General features: G+C 39.2%; 1 protein-coding gene and 1 pseudogene across 4 annotated transcripts in view; one reads left to right on the forward strand and one right to left on the reverse strand.

Moving 5' to 3' along the window:
* The window catches only part of PGM2L1 (phosphoglucomutase 2 like 1), a 69,908-nt gene that overhangs the window by 17,909 nt on the left and 33,360 nt on the right, over positions 1 to 18,639 (reverse strand). For all 4 annotated transcript variants that reach the window (XM_055282870.2, XM_055282869.2, XM_055282872.2 and 1 more), the window contains exon 6: positions 3,407 to 3,600. In XM_055282870.2, coding sequence (XP_055138845.1) covers positions 3,407 to 3,600 — 194 coding nt within the window. The remainder of the gene's footprint in view (positions 1 to 3,406; positions 3,601 to 18,639) is intronic.
* On the forward strand, positions 5,531 to 7,373 carry LOC129484612 (heterogeneous nuclear ribonucleoprotein A1-like 2; annotated as a pseudogene).

The following is an 18,639-nucleotide window of genomic DNA, read 5'->3' on the forward strand; positions in this document are numbered from 1 at the left end:
TCCTTTCCTCCCCCTTCACCTCATACATCATTGAGACACAGAGCCATTTGATGGGAACTTCCTAATCATCCCACACCAAACCGACAACCCATATTTTTTCCTTCTTCCATCTGATAATAATGAGGAAGCGTTCTTTGTATCAAAGGTCAACCCCTCCACTTCTGCTCTGGTCCCCATCAATTCTCACTTGAGAACTTTAGTACGTGGATAATTCTCTCTCGCCGGCATCATTTCCATTAGCATCTAGTCTCTGTTTCTTTGGTCTTTTCCACAGCAAAACTTTCTACATCCTAACCTACCATTTACTAACTATTCCCCATAAAAAATACAATTTATTATAAGATAAATAATAAAAATAAAATGTTATGACAATTTTCAAACATATGCATAGGAAGACAGAATATCTAACACCATATACACATTACCTCACTTCAGTGTTTCCATAGTCTGTCAATCTAGTCTTGTTTATTCAAGATATATTACTTTACAAGAAAATGCTTTAGTATTTAAAAACATAACCATATTATCATTATTACATCTAACAAAATCAACAATAATTTCTTTCCTCTAATACCTTATCTGTGTTCAAATTTTCCCCAAGTGTCTCAAAAATACTTTTAACAGTTATTTTACTTGAAGCAGGACCTGAATGAGGTTCCATATAATTTGATTGCTATGCCTCTCAAGTCTCTTTTAATCTATAAATGTTCCTCCCTTCCTTCCCCAACCCAAATGTCATTTATTGAAGAAACTGGCCCATTTGTCCTGTAGAATTTCCCATATCTCCAATATGTCGACTGCATCCTTTTGGTATTAACATGCTCTTCTATCCTATTTTTTCTGTAGATAGGCAGCTACATTTAGAGGTAACATTAGATTCAGTTTCATTTCTTTGGGCAAGAATAGGTGCTGTGTATTTTCTATTGACTCACAGGTGGAAGCACACAATTTCTACTCTACTTTTAATGCTGTTAAACTAAGATTCACCAGTGTCAGCCTAATCCTTCCATCAGAAAACTTCCCATCAACATTTCACCTATGGGTCTTAGCAGCCCTTGATGAGAATTACTTAGATATATTATTTATTACAGGTCACAACATAGTGATTTTGAAAATTCTATTATTCCTTCTGCATTTATTGTATTTTTCTTTTAAAAATAATGATCCTTCATCAACCATTTGATTAGTCCTAAAATTCAGTTCATATAGAAAAGGCAGAAAAAATTAAGAGAAAGTTTCAAACATTTATTGATTTTCAGAAGGAAAATTTAGAATTTATCAAATTTCAGCATGTGTGATTTTTAGTCCAGCAACTCCCAAAGGTGACCAATAAAGTGCTTTTTTAGTATTACTAACAGTCATGGGCTTTTTATGTTTAATGTTTTAATTCACTGAGGTGATTATTCTTTTTGATGCCCAACTATCCAATCTTTGGTCAGTGGGAGTCCCTTCAAGTTGGCTCCCAGATCCTTTTGATATGACCCCAGTATCTTTGAAAGCTAGCCCGCTTTATGGCAAGGAAAACAAAGGTATCTCAGCCTCATTTAGTACATTTTCTGCCCCAGTCCTTGATGAGAATCAATTTCTCCAGTGAGCCCTGGTTCCTTTTGCTAGGAAATGGTATTTAGAAACCACAATCTGGGCTTTAGGGGTAGGTATAGGCCTTTTTAGTAACAGAACTGGTATTTTAGCATTTTAGGTAAATAAAACGTATTTCAAATTCAAATTTAAAATTATAATTTTAAAATTATTTTATTTGATTTTATATTTGTCTCTCTTAAACTAAAATCTTAGATCCTAGTGACATTAACATAATTACCCATTTGTTTTATAATATATATGTGTACATCTATATATTTATTTATATCTACATCTGTAAAACCATCAATATTACCACTAACAGTACAGCTATCAAATACAATTTGAGGTTTCTTTGTAGTTCTTTATCCTTAGGACATATCCCACTAGAAATGTATAGTTAATAACTATAAAGTCACTTGAAATAATTCTTCTCTGTGTAATTATGCCTTCAGCTTGATAAATAGTTAGGTTCACTTGTTAATTTGCTTTTGCCCATATACTCTTTAAAAAACAAAAATATAAATATGAAAAGACAGAAAGGATAAAAAAGGAATCAAATTCTTTTTAGATTGATTAGAGCTGGTAGCATTTAGCTAGTATTACTGTCACTTATCATTTTAGAAGGAGAAGCAAACAATTGATAGCTTGATGGGTATACTTTTGAAATTAAAATAAAGTTGAGAAAAAGCTAAAATTATTTTGTAGGATAGGAAAAATACACCCAGCTAGCCAGGATTCTTCCTAGCAATAGTGTTAGCTATTTACAGAAGAGTTACAGAGATAATTATGGAAATATGGAAATGGTTAAGGAAAAATAAAATCTTAAAAGAAATATACTGATCTAACACAGAGGAAATACATATATTTAAGTATAACTTGTTTAACAGCTTTATTGAGATATAATTCATATACCATATAATTCACCCATTTAAAGTGTGCAATTCAATGGCTTTCTCTATATTCATAGAGTTGTTCAACCATGACTATGATCAATTTTAGAACATTCTCATTACTCCTGAAAGAAACTCTAGGCTGGGCATGGTAGCTCACACCTGTAATCCCAGCACTTTGGGAGGCTGAGGCAGGTGGATCACCAGAGGTCAGGAGTTCGAGACCAGCCTGGCCAACATCATGAAACCTTGTCTCTACTAAAAATACAAAAATTAGCCAGGCATGGTAGTGGTTGCTTGTAGTCCCAGCTACTTCGGAGGCTGAGGCAGGAGAATTGCTTGAACCCGGGAGGCAGAGATTGCAGTGAGCCAAGATCGCGCCACTGCACTCCAGCCTGGGTGACAAGAGCGAGACTCTGTCTCAAAACAAAGGAAAGAAAGAAAGAGAGAAAGAGAGAGAGAAAGACAGAAAGACAAAGACAGAGAAAGAAAGAAACTAACTCTATAACCTATAGCTTCCAGCCCCCAACCTTTTCATTCCTTCCAGCCACAAGTAACCTCTAATCTATTTCTGTCTCTATAGATTTGCCTATTCTACATATGTCATATAAATGGAATCATACAATATGTGGTTCTTTGTGACTGGCTTCTTTCACTTAGCATGATGTTTTCAAGGTTTATCCATGTTGTAGTATGTAAGTACTTCATTTATTTTTATTGCTGAATAATATTTCATTGTATGGATATACCACATTTTATTTATCCATTCATTAGTTAATGGTTACTTGGGTTATTTCCACTCTTTGATTCTTAATGAGTACTATTTATCTATAATTTTAATCTAATAAATAGACAACACTTTTTATCACTTTTTCTTCTCCTCATTCTTTAATGTTATTCTGAAGTAGTATTATCTGATATTCTCACTTGGATACCTGTAAAAACAGATCTTTTTCAGATCTTCCATGTATCTCCTGCAAATGTCCTGCAGAGGGTCTCTCTTCAGCGGGCTGGTATCCACTAAATTATCATTCCAGGAACCATTCCAGGGTTCCACACATTCTTCTATACATTTTAGAATTTCTTTATCATGAGGAGACGTGATCTGAGCACCAGTTTCCCAGTAAACCTAGATGATAAGTAAATATAACCATAATTACTTAAAATGCTTGCCAGATCTTTTCTTACCTATAGTAGAGATCTTCAGCTTTATTAAAAAGCATATCAAATTGAGGCCAGGTGCAGTGGCTCACGCCTGTAATCTCAGCAGTTTGGGAGGCTGAGGCGGGCAGATCACAAGGTTAGCAGATCGAGACCATCCTGGCTAACGTGGTGAAACCCCATCTCTACTAAAAATACAAAAAATTAGCCGGGTGTGGTGGCGGGCGCCTGTAGTCTCAGCTACTTGGGAGGCTGAGGCAGAAGAATGGCATGAACCCTGGAGGCGGAGCTTCCAGTGAGCTGAGATCGCGCCACTGCACTCCAGTCTGTGCGAAAGAGTGCGACTCCGTCTCAAAAAAATAAATAAATAAAAATAAAAATAAAAATAAAGCATATCAAATTGATCAAGTAAAAAATGTCAATATAGGAGGACTAATTTAATAAATATTAAAAGATATAGATAGGAATGACTCTACAGGGACTCTTCAATCAAATGATTATATGTGATTTTCTTTTAGAAGTATACCTTAATAACAATATGAGTAAAATACAAGCAGGGCTAATTATTATGATAACATTATAATATGCATATGCCGTAGTGTCCAATTATACTCTTAAACCTATAACTATCTACTAAAGATAATCCAAGAAACCACAGAATATTCCCTAAAACTTGATACTATTTAACTTAACATTATAAAGTAGTTATGTGATATAGAAAAAAGTCATCTTTCTATTATAAAGTAGAATTTATATCATATCAAATATAGTTTATTAACAATTAACGTGTTAATTATCCATATAAATTTCAATGAGCTTTCAGTTTGTCAAGTAGTCTGATCAATAAGACATTAGGAACAGTTACCAAAAAAAGCATGAAAATGTAATTCTATTAATTTATAGCATTTCAAATTTGGAAGGTTAGAGAATATCTATGGTGACTTCTACCATGTATATGACACAAATCCCCTCTATTGCATCCTGAATGAAGGAAAGAAGAATATATTTGAATCTGTACTATGTACTAATCTCTATGCAAAGAATATGGTTAACCAAATGACCTAAAAACCTGTTCTCTATAAACACCTCAAAATGCTACATAAAACAGAGAAAACATTATCTTAAATGCACAGCATAATTCACAAGAGGAAAGGGACAACTCCAGGCAGTGAGAAAAAAATAATTAAAAAGCAGAATGATAAGCCTGTGGGACTGATATTGTGGTTACCTGGGGTTTGAGAACCGTCCATTTATCTGGTTCTTGGATTGTAATGCCCATGTGCAAGGTAGGGAGTTGGAACTGAGACCCCCAAATAACAATGGCATCCTTGAAGCATTTCACTCTCAGTGAAAATGCAGAATAGAAAAAGTCCTGTCTACTATTATAGAGATCATGAGGAAGCATGTCTCTTCTTGAGTTCTGGGTAATTAAAAAAGTTTTCAAATCCAAGGTCTGCACTTAAGTTATTTTAGGATGAGAAACAATAAATTAACACAGAAACTGCCCCCAGTCAGTGAAACCCTTGAGGTTCTAGCAGAATTTTTAAAACAAACAAAAAACCCAGAATGTTTAAAACAAACAAAACTGTTCTGGAGGGATGCTCCCACATTTCAAGCCACAAAAAAGATTCTCTCCGTAAGTCCTGAAAGCTCACATGAAAATTTATAAAACATAAGAAAAAAAATCCTATTCTTTCTCTCTGTCCCCTTCTCCTTGCCTTGTCTGTGGACGTGATGCCTGGAGGAACAGCAACCACCCTGTGATGACCATGCTTGAGGGTAAGGCCAGAAAAACTGCAGAGAAACAAAGCCTGACATCATGCAGCAACAGAACCATGCCTGTGGCCACCTACCTCTGGACGTTTTGTTATGTGAGAAAAATGAACTCCTATCAGCTTAAGCCGCTTTTGTTGGTTTTATTTAATCTGCACCAGAAAGCATTCCTATCTGATATAGTAACATAAAAATTCATGCAACAAAATATGTCCAGGAATAAACATTAAAAAATATGTGAAAAATCTAGTTTAAAAAAACGTTTTGGTCAGCTTACTCCTTTCTGCCCATGGATGCTGCTGAGGAAGCATCATTAAAGTCTCTCTTCCCCACTGCTGTCATGTCTAAGTCAGAGTCTCCTAAAGAGCCTGAACAACTGAGGAAGCTCTTTATTGGAGGGTTGAGCTTTGAAACAACCGATGAGAGCCTGAGGAGCCATTTTGAGCAATGGGAATGCTCACGAACTGCATGGTAATGAGAGGCCCAAACACCAAGTGCTCCAGGGGCTTTGGGTTTGTCACATATACCACTGTGGAGGAGGTGGATGCAGCCATGAATGCAGGGCCACACACGGTGGATGGAAGAGTTGTGGAACCAAAGAGAGCTGTTTCAAGAGAAGATTCTCAAAGACCAGGTGCCCACTTAACTGTGAAAAAGACATTTGTTGGTAGCATTAAAGAAGACACTGAAGAACATCACCTAAGAGATTATTTTGAACAGTATGGAAAAAAAATGAAGTGACTGTAATCATGACTGACTGAGGCAGTGGCAAGAACCTTTGATGACCATGACTCCGTGGATAAGATTGTCATTCAGAAATACCACACTGTGAATGGCACAACTGTGAAGTTAGGAAAGCCTTGTCAAAGCAAGAAGAGATGGCTAGTGCTTCATCCAGCCAAAGAGATCGAAGTGGCTCTGGAAACTTTGGTCATGGTCGTGGAGGTGGTTTTGGTGGGAAGGACAACTTTGGTTGTGGAGGAAACTTCAGTGGTTGTGGTGGCTTTGGTGGCAGCCATGGTGGTGGTGGATACGGTGGCAGTGGGGATGGCTATAACGGATTTGGTAATGATGGAAGCAATTTTGGAGGTGGTGGAAGCTACAGTGATTTTGGGTGGGTGGATCACCTGAGGTCAGGAGTTCGAGAGCAGCCTGGCTAATGTGACAAAACCCCATCTCTACTAAAAATACAAAAATTAGCCAGACGTGGTGGCATACACCTGTAGTCCCAGCTACTTGGAAGGCTGCGGCAGGAGAATTGCTTGAACCGGGGAGGCGGAGCTTGCAGTGAGCCGAGCTCTCGCCACTGCACTCCAGCCTGGGCAACAGAGCGAGACTCCATCTCAAAAAAAAAAAACAAAAAAAAATTTGGACCCATGAAGGGAAGAAACTTTGGAGACAGAAGCTCTGGCCCCTATGGTGGTAGAGGCCAATACTTTACTAATTATGAAACCAAGGTGGCTATGGTGGTTCCAATAGCAGCAGTAGCTATGGCAGCAGCAGCAGATTTTAATTACTGCCAGGAAACAAAGCTTAGCATGAGAGGAGAGCCAAAGAAGTGACAGGGAAGCTATAGATTACAACAGATCTGTGAACTCAGCCAAGCACAGTGGTGGCAGGGCCTAGCTGCGACAAAGAAGACATATTTTAGACAAATACTCATGTGTATGGGCAAAAAACTCAAGGACTGTACTTGTGACAAATTGTATAACAAGTTATTTTAGTTCCTGTTCTGTGGAAAGTGCAAAGCATTCCAACAAAGAGTTTTAATATGGATTTTTTTTTTTGCACCCATGCTGTTGATTGCTAAATGTAATGGTCTGATCATGATGCTGAATAAATGTGTCTTTTTTTTTTTTTTTTTAATGTGCTGTGTAAAGTTAGTCTACTCTGAAGCCATCTTGGTAAATTTCCCCAACAGTGTGAAGTTAGAATTCCTTCAGGGTGATGCCAGGTTCTATTTGGAGTTTATGTAGAACTTGCTTGGGTAGATAAATCATTGTCTTCAGAAACCTTGGTGTAGTTGAACTGATAATTACTGTTGTGACCTGAACTTCACCATTAAAAGGGATTACCCAAGCAAAATCATGGAATTATTGGTTATAAAAATGATTGTTGACACATACTATGCAATACATCTTAATTGAATAATGTTACCAGATAAAATTATAAATGGGAATGAAGCTTGTGTATCATCCATTATCATGTGTAATCAATAAATTATTTAATTATCTTGGAAAAAATGTTTAAGATGCTACTAAAGAATCTAAAAGAAGTCTTGAAAGAACAGAAAGACACACCCTATTCTTGAATAGGGAGACTCAATTATTAAAATATCAAGCCTCTCTAAATTAATATATAAATAAAATATGATACCAATACAAATGCCAAAATAACTTTGTTTTCAAATGGGAAAAATACCATAATATCATGCATGGAAAAATATCATAAATAAAGTCAAGAAGACTGGGAGGAAATGTCTGCAAAACAGATGGCCAAGAGCTACTTTTTACATTTAAAGAGTTCCCATAAATCAATAAGAAACAGCAAAAGAATAATGAGCAAATAGTTTAACAGATGAAAAACTATAAAACTCCTAGAAGATATGATGAGAGGAAGTCTAGAGGATCTTGGGTTTGGCAATAACTTTTTTTTTTTCAGACGGAGTTTCGCTCTTGTTGCCCAGGCTGGAGTGCAATGGCACAGTCTCGGCTCACTGCAACCTCCGCCTCCCAGGTTCAAGCGATTCTCCTGCCTCAGACTCCTGAGTAGCTGGGATTACAGGTGCCTGCCACCATGCCCAGCTAATTTTTTTTTTTTTTTTGTATTTTTAGTAGAGATGGGGTTTCACCATGTTAACCAGGCTGGTCTCAAACTCCTGACCTCAGGCAATCCACCCTCCTTGGTCTCCCAAAGTGCTGGGATTACAGGTGTGAGCCACCGTGCCCAGCCGGCAATAACTTTTTAGGTACACCACCAAAGGCATGATCCATGAAAGAAAGAATTGATAAGCTGGATTTAAAATGAAAATAAAATTTTCTGCTCTGCAAAAGGCACTGCCAAGTGAATAAAAAGACATGCCAGGCCGGGCGCGGTGGCTCACGCTTGTAATCCCAGCACTTTGGGAGGCCGAGGCGGGCGGATCACGAGGTCAGGAGATCGAGACCACGGTGAAACCCTGTCTCTACTAAAAATACAAAAAATTAGCCGGGCGTGGTGGCGGGCGCCTGTAGTCCCAGCTACTCGGAGAGGCTGAGGCAGGAGAATGGCGTGAACCCGGGAGGCGGAGCTTGCAGTGAGCCGAGATTGCGCCACTGCACTCCAGCCTGGGCGACAGAGCGAGACTCCGTCTCAAAAAAAAAAAAAAAAAAGACATGCCAGACTGGGAGAAATATTTGCGAAAGATGTATCTGAAAAAGGACTGTTATCCAAAATATATAAAGAATTCTTAAAATTCAACAATAAAAAAGCAAAACAGACACTTCACCAGAAAGAATACACAGATGGTAAAGAAGTGTATGAAAAGATGCTTCACATCATATGTCATCAGAAAAATGGAAATTAAAACAACAATAAGATACTACTGCACACCTATTAGAAGGCCAAAATCCAGAACACTGACAACAGCAAATGCTGGCAAGGACGTGGAGCAACAGGAGCTCTCATTCATTGCTGGTGGGGATTTAAAATGGTATAGCCACTTTAGAGACAGTTTGGCAGTTTCTTACAAAACTAAACATACTCTTGTCATATGATTCAGCACTCACACTCCTTGGTATTTACTGAAAGAATGAAGACTTACGTCCATACTTAAATGTGCACACAAATATTTATAGCAGCTTTATTCATAATTGCCAAAACTTGGAAGAATCTATGATGTTCTTCATTAGGTGAATGGAGAAATAAACTGTGGGACCTCCAGACAATGGAATATTCTTCTTCTGTGCTAAAAAAGAAATGAGCTATCCAGCCATGAAAAGACATGGGAGGAATTACTATGTGAAAGAAGCCAATCTAAAAAGGCTATATACTGTATATTCCAACAATATGATACTCTGGAAAAGGCAAAACTATGGAGACATTAAAAAGATCAGTGTTTGCCAGGGGTTAAAGAGGGGGAATGGATGAACAGGCAGGACACAGAGAATTCCGGAGGCAGTGAAAATACTCTGTATGATACTATAATGGTGGATACGTGTCATTATTCACTTGTCAAAATGCAAAGAATGTACAAATGAAGAATGAACCCTAACATAAACCATGGGCTTTGGGTGATAATGACATGTCAATGTAGGCTCATCATATGTACCACTCTGAGGGGGGATGTTGTTAATGCATATGTGGGGACAAGTGGGTATATGGGAAATCTCTGAACCCTCCACTGAATTTTGCTGTGAATCTAAAACAGCTCTAGAAAATAAAGTTTGTTAAAAAAAAAAATCCTTTAACAGACTTCTCAGGGAAACACAAATATCTTATAAATGCATGAAAAGACGCTCAACCTCACTTATAAGACAGGTACAGATTAAAAATAACATTTCCACCCATCTGATTGGCAAAGATTAAAAGCTTTGATAATACAATCATGGAAGATATAGGATAAAGGCCCTCATATACTGTTGATGAGATTATTAAATGGTACAACCACCTTGAATAGGGAATGCCAAACTTTCTTTGCATATTCCCTTTGATCCAAAAGTTTCACCTCTAGGCCAGGTGCAGTGGCTGACACCTGTAATCCCAGCATTCTGGGAGGCCGAGGCAGGAGGATCACTTGAGGCCAGGGGTTCAAGACCAGCCTGGCCAACATGGCGAAATCCTGTCTCTACCAAAAATACAAAAATTAGCCAGGCATGGTGGTGCACGCCTGTAGTCCCAGCTACCCAGGAGGCTGAGGCAGGAGAATTGTTGAACCTGGGAGGCGAAGGTTGCAGTGAGCTGAGATCATGTCACTGCACTACTGCTTGGGTGACAGAGTGAGGCTCCATCTCAAAAAACAAAAACAAAAACAAAAACAAAAAAACCCAAAAGTTTCACCTCTAAAAATCTATCCTATATATCAGCAGTGCCCAAAAGAAGTATGTGCACCACAAATGCAAGCCATATATAAAATTTAAAATTTTCTAGTAATCACATTAAAAAATACATAGATGAAATTAATTTTATGAATAAAGCATATATATTCATGCATATATATATTCACATCATTCATATGTGTATACATTCATGCCATTCATACATATGTATATCTGCTTCATTCATCTTTAAAAACCTATATAGATGAATCATAATTTATGTAATCAATCCTCTATTGATGAACATTTCATTTGCTTCTGATCTTCTGCTATGTATAAACAGTGCCACAATAAACATTCTTCTACATTCATCTTCTTTTTTTTTTTTTTTCTTTTTTGAAACAGAGTTTCACTCTGTAGCCCAGGCTGGAGTGCAGTGGTGTGATCACGGCTCACTACACTCTCTGACAGAGGAGCCCTCTCCACTCCCAAGCTCTCCAAAAAATACAATGTCACATATACAAATATATACATATACATACACACACACACATGCATACATATTTTTTTCTTAATATACAAACACAAGGTTAAAATATACATATTGACTATATATACACATGTATGTATATATATGTACATCTATATGTGTGTATATATACAGGTACATACATGTATATACATATATATACACACACACATACATACACATAGAATGAGAAGAGGGGAAGGGAGAGGGAGAAAGAAAAAGACAGTCTGTAAGACATATTGTGTGAAATCAGCAAGGCACAGAACACTATTATATAGTAACCTATCATTTATGGGGAAAAAGATGGAGAAGTGACAAACACATATACATTTATATATGTGTGGACTATCCCTGAACGGAAATGAAAACTGGAAACTGTATTTGCTTCTGAGAAACTGTACTAGGGGACAGAGATGGGACAGATACTTTTTACTGTTTAACTTTTTAATCTTGTGCTTACATATTAAGGAAAAAAAATCTTTGAGGGTCCACTATGTGCCAAATACGTTCAACAGCAATGAATATCAAAGCAGACTAAGTCTCTCTACCTACGAACTTACATTTAGGGGATGGGGGTGAGAAGGGTCAAATAAATAAGATAATTCATCATAAAGAAACTGGACCCACAGCCTGGGCAACATAGCAAGACCCTGTCTCTACTAAATATAAAAAAATTAGCTGGGTATGATGGCTCATGCCTGTGGTTGGGAGACTGAGGCAGGAGGATTGCTTGAACCTGGAAGGTTGAGGCTGCTATGAGCTGTGATTGTGCCACTGCATTCCAGCCTTGGTGACAGAGCAAGACCTTGTCTTAAAAAATAAAAATAAAATAAAATAAAAGAAAGAAAGAGAAAGAGAAGGAAGGAAGGGAGGGAGGTAGGGAGAGAGGGATGGAGGGAGGGAGGAAGGAAGGAAATAAAGAAAAGGCAGGCAAGTGGTACATGCCTATAGCCCCAGCTACTCAAGAGGCTGAGGCTGGAGATTCCCCTGAGTTCAGGATAGCAGAGGCAGTTCCAAGATGGCCGAATAGTAACAGCTGCAGTCTACAGCTCCCAGCGTGACCGATGCAGAAGACGGGTGATTTCTGCATTTCCAACAGGTACCGGGTTCATCTCACTGGGGCTCGTTGGACAGTGGGGGCAGGACAGTGGGTGCAGCCCATTGAATGTGAGCCGAAGCAGGGTGAGGCATTGCCTCACCTGGGAAGTGCAAGGGGTCAGGGAATTCCCTTTCCTGGCAAAGGGAAGGAGTGACAGACAGCACCTGGAAAATTGGGTCACTCCCACCCTAATATTGCGCTTTTCCAGTGGTCTTAGCAAACGGCACACCAGGAGATTATATCCCGTGCCTGGCTCGGAGGGTCCCAGGCCCACGGAGCCTCGCTCATTGCTAGCACAGCAGTCTGAGATTGAACTGCAAGGCAACAGCGAAGCTGGGGGAGGGGTGCCCACCATTGCTGAGGCTTGAGTAGATAAACAAAGCAGCCAGGAAGCTCAAACTGGGTGGAGCCCACCATTGCTCAAGGAGGCCTGCCTGCCTCTGTAGACTCCACCTCTGGGGGCAGGGCATAGCCAAACAAAAGGCAGCAGAAACCTCTGCAGACTTAAATGTCCCTGTCTGACAGCTTGGAAGACAGTAGTGGTTCTCCCAGCACAGAGTTTGAGGTCTGAGAACAGACAGACTGCCTCCTCAAGTGGGTTCCTGACCCCTGAGTAGCCCAACTGGGAGGCACCCCCCAGTAGGGGCAGACTGACAACTCACATGGCTAGGTACCCCTCTGAGACGAAGCTTCTAGAGGAACAATCAGGCAGGAACATTTGCTGTTCAGCAATATTCGCTGTTCTGCAGCCTCTGCTGCTGATATCCAGGCAAACAGGGTCTGGAGTGGACCTCCAGCAAACTCCAACAGAACTGCAGCTGAGGGTCCTGACTGTTATAAGGAAAACTAACAAACAGAAAGGACATCCACACCAAAACTCCATCTGTACATCACCATCATCAAAGACCAAAGGTAGATAAAACCACAAAGATGGGGAAAAAACAGAGCAGAAAAGCTGAAAATTCTAAAAATCAGAGCACCTCTCCCCCTGCAAAGGAACGCAGCTCCTCGCCAGCAATGGAACAAAGCTGGATGGAGAATGACTTTGATGAGTTGAGAGAAGAAGGCTTCAGATGATCAAACTCCTCTGAGCTAAAGGAGGAAGTTTGAACCCAATACAAAGAAGCTACGAACCTTGAAAAAAGATTAGATGAATGGCTAACTAGAATAACCAGTGTAGGGAAGTCCTTAAATGACCTGATGGAGCTGAAAACCATGGCACGAGAACTACGTGACGAATGCACAAGCTTCAGTAGCCGATTTGATCAACTGGAAGAAAGGGTATCAGTGATGGAAGATCAAATGAATGAAATGAAGTGAGAAGAGAAGTTTAGAGAAAAAAGGGTAAAAAGAAATGAACAAAACCTCCAAGAAATATGGGACTATGTGAAAAGACCAAATCTAGGTCTGCTTGGTGTACCTGAAAGTGACAGGGACAACGGAACCAAGTTGGAAAACACTCTGCAGGATATTATCCAGGAGAACTTCCCCAACCTAGCAAGGCAGGCCAACATTCAAATTCAGGAAATACAGAGAACGCCACAAAGATACTCCTCAAGACGAGCAACTCAAAGACACATAATTGTCAGATTCACTAAAGTTGAAATGAAGGAAAAAATGTTAAGGGCAGCCAGAGAGAAAGGTTGGGTTACCCACAAAGGGAAACCCATCAAACAGCAGATCTCTTGGCAGAAACTCTACAAGCCAGAAGACGGTGGGGGCCAATATTCAACATTCTTAAAGAAAAGAATTTTCAACCCAGAATTTCATATCCAGACAAACTGAGCTTCATAAGTGAAGAAGAAATAAAATCCTTTACAGACAAACAAATGCTGAGAGATTTTGTCACCACCAGGCCTGCCCTACAAGAGCTCCTGAAGGAAGCACTAAACATGGAAAGGAACAACCAGTACCAGCCACTGCAAAAACATGCCAAATTGTAAAGACCATTAATGCCAGGAAGAAACTGCATCAACTAACAAGCAAAATAACCACCTAACATCATAATGACAGGATCAAATTCACACATAACAATATTAACCTTAAATGTAAATGGGCTAAATGCTCCAATTAAAAGACACAGACTGGCAAATTGGATAAAGAGTCAAGATCCATCAGTGTGCTGTATTCAGGAGACCCATCTCACATGCAGAGACACACATAGGCTCAAAATGAAGGGATGGAGGAAGATCTACCAAGCAAATGGAAAACAAAAAAAGGCAGGGGTTGCAATCCTATTCTCTGATAAAACAGACTTTAAACCAACAAAGATCAAAAGAGACAAAGAAGGCCATTACATAATGGTAAAGGGATCAATTCAACAAGAAGAGCTAACTATCGTAAATATATTTGCACCCAATACAGGAGCACCCAGATTCATAAAGCAAGTCCTTAGAGATCTACAAAGAGACTTAGACTCCCACACAATAATAATGGGAGACTTCAACACCCCACTGTCAACATTAGACAGATCAACGAGACAGAAAGTTAACAAGGATATCTAGGAATTGAACTCAGCTCTGCACCAAGTGGACCTAGTAGACATCTACAGAACTCTCCACCCCAAATCAACAGAATATACATTCTTCTCAGCACCACATCACACTTATTCTAAAATTGACCACATAGTTGGAAGTAAAGCACTCCTCAGCAAATGTAAAAGAACAGAAATTATAACAAACTGTCTCTCGGACCACAGTGCAATCAAACTAGAACTCAGGATTAAGAAACTCACTCAAAACCACTCAACTACATGGAAACTGAACAACCTGCTCCTGAATGACTACTGGGTACATAATGAAATGAAGGCAGAAATAAAGATGTTCTTTGAAACCAAATGAGAACAAAGACACAACATACCAGAATCTCTGGGACACATTTAAAGCAGTGTGTAGAGGGAAATTTATAGCACTAAATTTCCACAAGAGAAAGCAGGAAAGATCCAAAATTGACACCCTAACATCACAATTAAAAGAACTAGAGAAGCAAGAGCAAACACATTCAAAAGCTAGCAGAAGGCAAGAAATAACTAAGATCAGAGAAGAACTGAAGGAGACAGAGGCACAAAAAACCCTTCAAAAAATCAATGAATCCAGGAGCTGGCTTTTTTTTTTAAAAGATCAACCAAATTGATAGACTGCTAGCAGGACTAATAAAGAAAAAAAGAGAGAAGAATCAAATAGACACAATAAAAAATGGTAAAGGGGATATCACCATCGATCCCACAGAAATACAAACTACCATCAGAGAATACTATAAACACCTCTACGCAAATAAACTAGAAGAAATGGATAAATTCCTGGACACATACACTCTCCCAAGACTAAACCAAGAAGAAGCTGAATCCCTGAATAGACCAATAACAGGCTCTGAAATTGAGGCAATAATCAATAGCCTACCAACTAAAAAAAGTCCAGGACCAGACGGATTCACAGCCAAATTCTACCAGGGGTACAAGGAGGAGCTGGTACCATTCCTTCTGAAACTATTCCAATCAATAGAAAAAGAGGGAATCCTCCCTAACTCATTTTATGAGGCTAGCATCATCCTGATACCAAAGCCTGGCAGAGACACAACAAAAAAAAGAGAATTTTAGACCAATATCCCTGATGAACATCGATGCAAAAATCCTCAATAAAATACTGGCAAACCGAATCCAGCAGCACATCAAAAAGCTTATCCACCATGATCAAGTGGGCTTCATCCCTGGGATGCAAGGCTGGTTCAACATATGCAAGTCAATAAACGTAATCCAGCATATAAACAGAACCAAAGACAAAAACCACACGATTATCTCAATAGATGCAGAAAAGGCCTTTGACAAAATTCAACAGCCCTTCATGCTAAAATATGTCAATAAATTAGGTATTGATGGGATGTATCTCAAAATAATAAGAGCTATTTATGACAAACCCACAGCCAATATCATACTGAATGGGCAAAAACTGGAAGCATTGCCTTTGAAAACTGGCACAAGACAGGGATGCCCTCTTTCACCACTCCTATTCAACACAGTGTTGGAAGTTCTGGCCAGGGCAATCAAGCAGGAGAAAGAAATAAAGGGCATTCAATTAGGAAAAGAGGAAGTCAAATTGTCCCTGTTTGCAGATGACATGATTGTATATTTAGAAAACCCCATCGTCTCAGCCCAAAATCTCCTTAAGCTGATAAGCAACTTCAGCAAAGTCTCAGGATACAAAATCAATGTGCAAAAATCACAAGCATTCTTATACACCAATAACAGACAGAGAGCCAAATCATGAGTGAACTCCCATTCACAATGGCTTCAAAAAGAATCCAACTTACAAGGGATGTGAAGGACCTCTTCAAGGAGAACTACAAACCACTGCTCAACGAAATAAAAGAGGACACAAACAAATGGAAGAACATTCCATGCTCATGGATAGGAAGAATCAATATCATGAAAATGGCCATACCGCCCAAGGTAATTTATAGATTCAATGCCATCCCCATCAAGCTACCAATGACTTTCTTCACAGAATTGGAAAAAACTACTTTAAAGTTCATATGGAACCAAAAAAGAGCCCACATTGCCAAGTCAATCCTAAGCCAAAAGAGCAAAGCTGGAGGCATCATGCTACCTGACTTCAAACTATACTACAAGGCTACAGTAACCAAAACAGCATGGTACTGGTACCAAAACAGAGATACAGACCAATGGAACAGAACAGAGCCCTCAGAAATAATACCACACATCTACAACCATCTGATCTTTGACAAACCTGACAAAAACAAGAAATGGGGAAAGGATTCCCTATTTAATAAATGGTGCTGGGAAAACTGCCTAGCCATATGTAGAAAGCTGAAACTGGATCCCTTCCTTACACCTTATACAAAAATTAGTTCAAGATGGATTAAAGACTTAAATGTTAGACCTAAAACCATAAAAACCCTGGAAGAAAACCTAGGCAATACCATTCAGGACATAGGTATGGGCAAGGACTTCATGTCTAAAACACCAAAAGCAATGGCAACAAAAGCCAAAATTGACAAATGGGATCTAATTAAACTAAAGAGTTCTCCACAGCAAAAGAAACTACCATCAGAGTAAACAGGCAACCAACAGAATGGGAGAAAATTTTTGCAATCTACTCATCTGACAAAGGGATAATATCCAGAATCTACAAAGAACTTAAACAAAGTTACAAGAAAAAAACAACCCTATCAAAAAGTGGGCAAAGGATATGAACAGACACTTCTCAAAAGAAGACATTTGTGCAGCCAACAGACACATGAAAAAATGCTCATCATCACTGGCCATCAGAGAAATGCAAATCAAAACCACAATGAGATACCATCTCACACCAGTTAGAATGGCGATCATTACAAAGTCAGGAAACAACAGGTGCTGGAGAGGATGTGGAGAAATTGGAACGCTTTTACACTGTTGGTGGGACTGTAAACTAGTTCAACCATTGTGGAAGACAGTGTGGCAATTCCTCAAGGATCTAGAACTAGAAATACCATTTGACCCAGCCATCCCATTACTGGGTATATACCCAAAGGATTATAAATCAGGCTGCTATAAAGGCACATGGCACGTATGTTTATTGTGGCACTATTCACAATAGCAAAGACTTGGAACCAACCCAAATGTCCATCAATGATAGACTGGATTAAGAAAATGTGGCACATACACACCATGGAATACTATGCAGCCACAAAAAATGATGAGTTCATGTCCTTTGTAGGGACGTGGATGAAGCTGGAAACCATCGTTCTCAGCAAACTATCACAAGAACAAAAAACCAAACACCGCATGTTCTCACTCATAGGTGGGAACTGAACAGTGAGAACACTTGTACACAGGAAGGGGAACATCACACACTGGGGCCTGTTGTGGGGTGGGGGGAGGGGGGAGGGAAAGCATTTGGAGATATACCCAATGTAAATGACGAGTTAATGGGTGTAGCACACCAACATGGCACATGTATACATATGTAACAAACCTGCACGTTGTGCACATGTACCCTAGAACTTAAAGTATAATAATAATAAAAAAAAAGAATCCCTTGAGTTCAGGAGTTTGAGGCTACAGTGATCATACCACACTGCACTCCAGCCTGGGCAACACAGTGAGACCCCATCTCTTAAAAAAGAAAAGGAAGAAGCAGTGATAAATTCTGTGAAAGAAATAAGATGGCAAGAAAGAGTCACTGATGGAAGCCATTTTAGATAAGGTAGCCAGGGAAGATCCTTCAACGAAGCACTATCTGAGTAGGAACCCAAAGGATAAAAATAAGCAAGTTGGCAAGATTTGGGGAAGAGCAATCCAAGCAGACGACAAGACAATTATAAAGTCTCAGAAGTGGGAAAGGGCTTGCTATGTTGGAGGAGCTGGAGAACAGAAGGGAGCAGCGGTATGACTGGAATGCAGTGAGTGCAGGAAGGGAAGGAATGAAGAAACAGGCAGGAGGCAGATTATGCAGACTTACAAGCTCCAAGGCAAGGGGGTTGGGTTTTATCAAAAGAATAAGAAGCCACTGAAGAACTTTAAGCAGGAAAGTTCATATTCTAAGAGATCATCTGTCTGCTTTGTGGAGAATGGATTGCAGGGAGAACAATGGAAGC

This window comes from Symphalangus syndactylus, chromosome 6 (assembly GCF_028878055.3).
Source record: "Symphalangus syndactylus isolate Jambi chromosome 6, NHGRI_mSymSyn1-v2.1_pri, whole genome shotgun sequence".
Classification (NCBI taxonomy): domain Eukaryota; kingdom Metazoa; phylum Chordata; class Mammalia; order Primates; family Hylobatidae; genus Symphalangus; species Symphalangus syndactylus.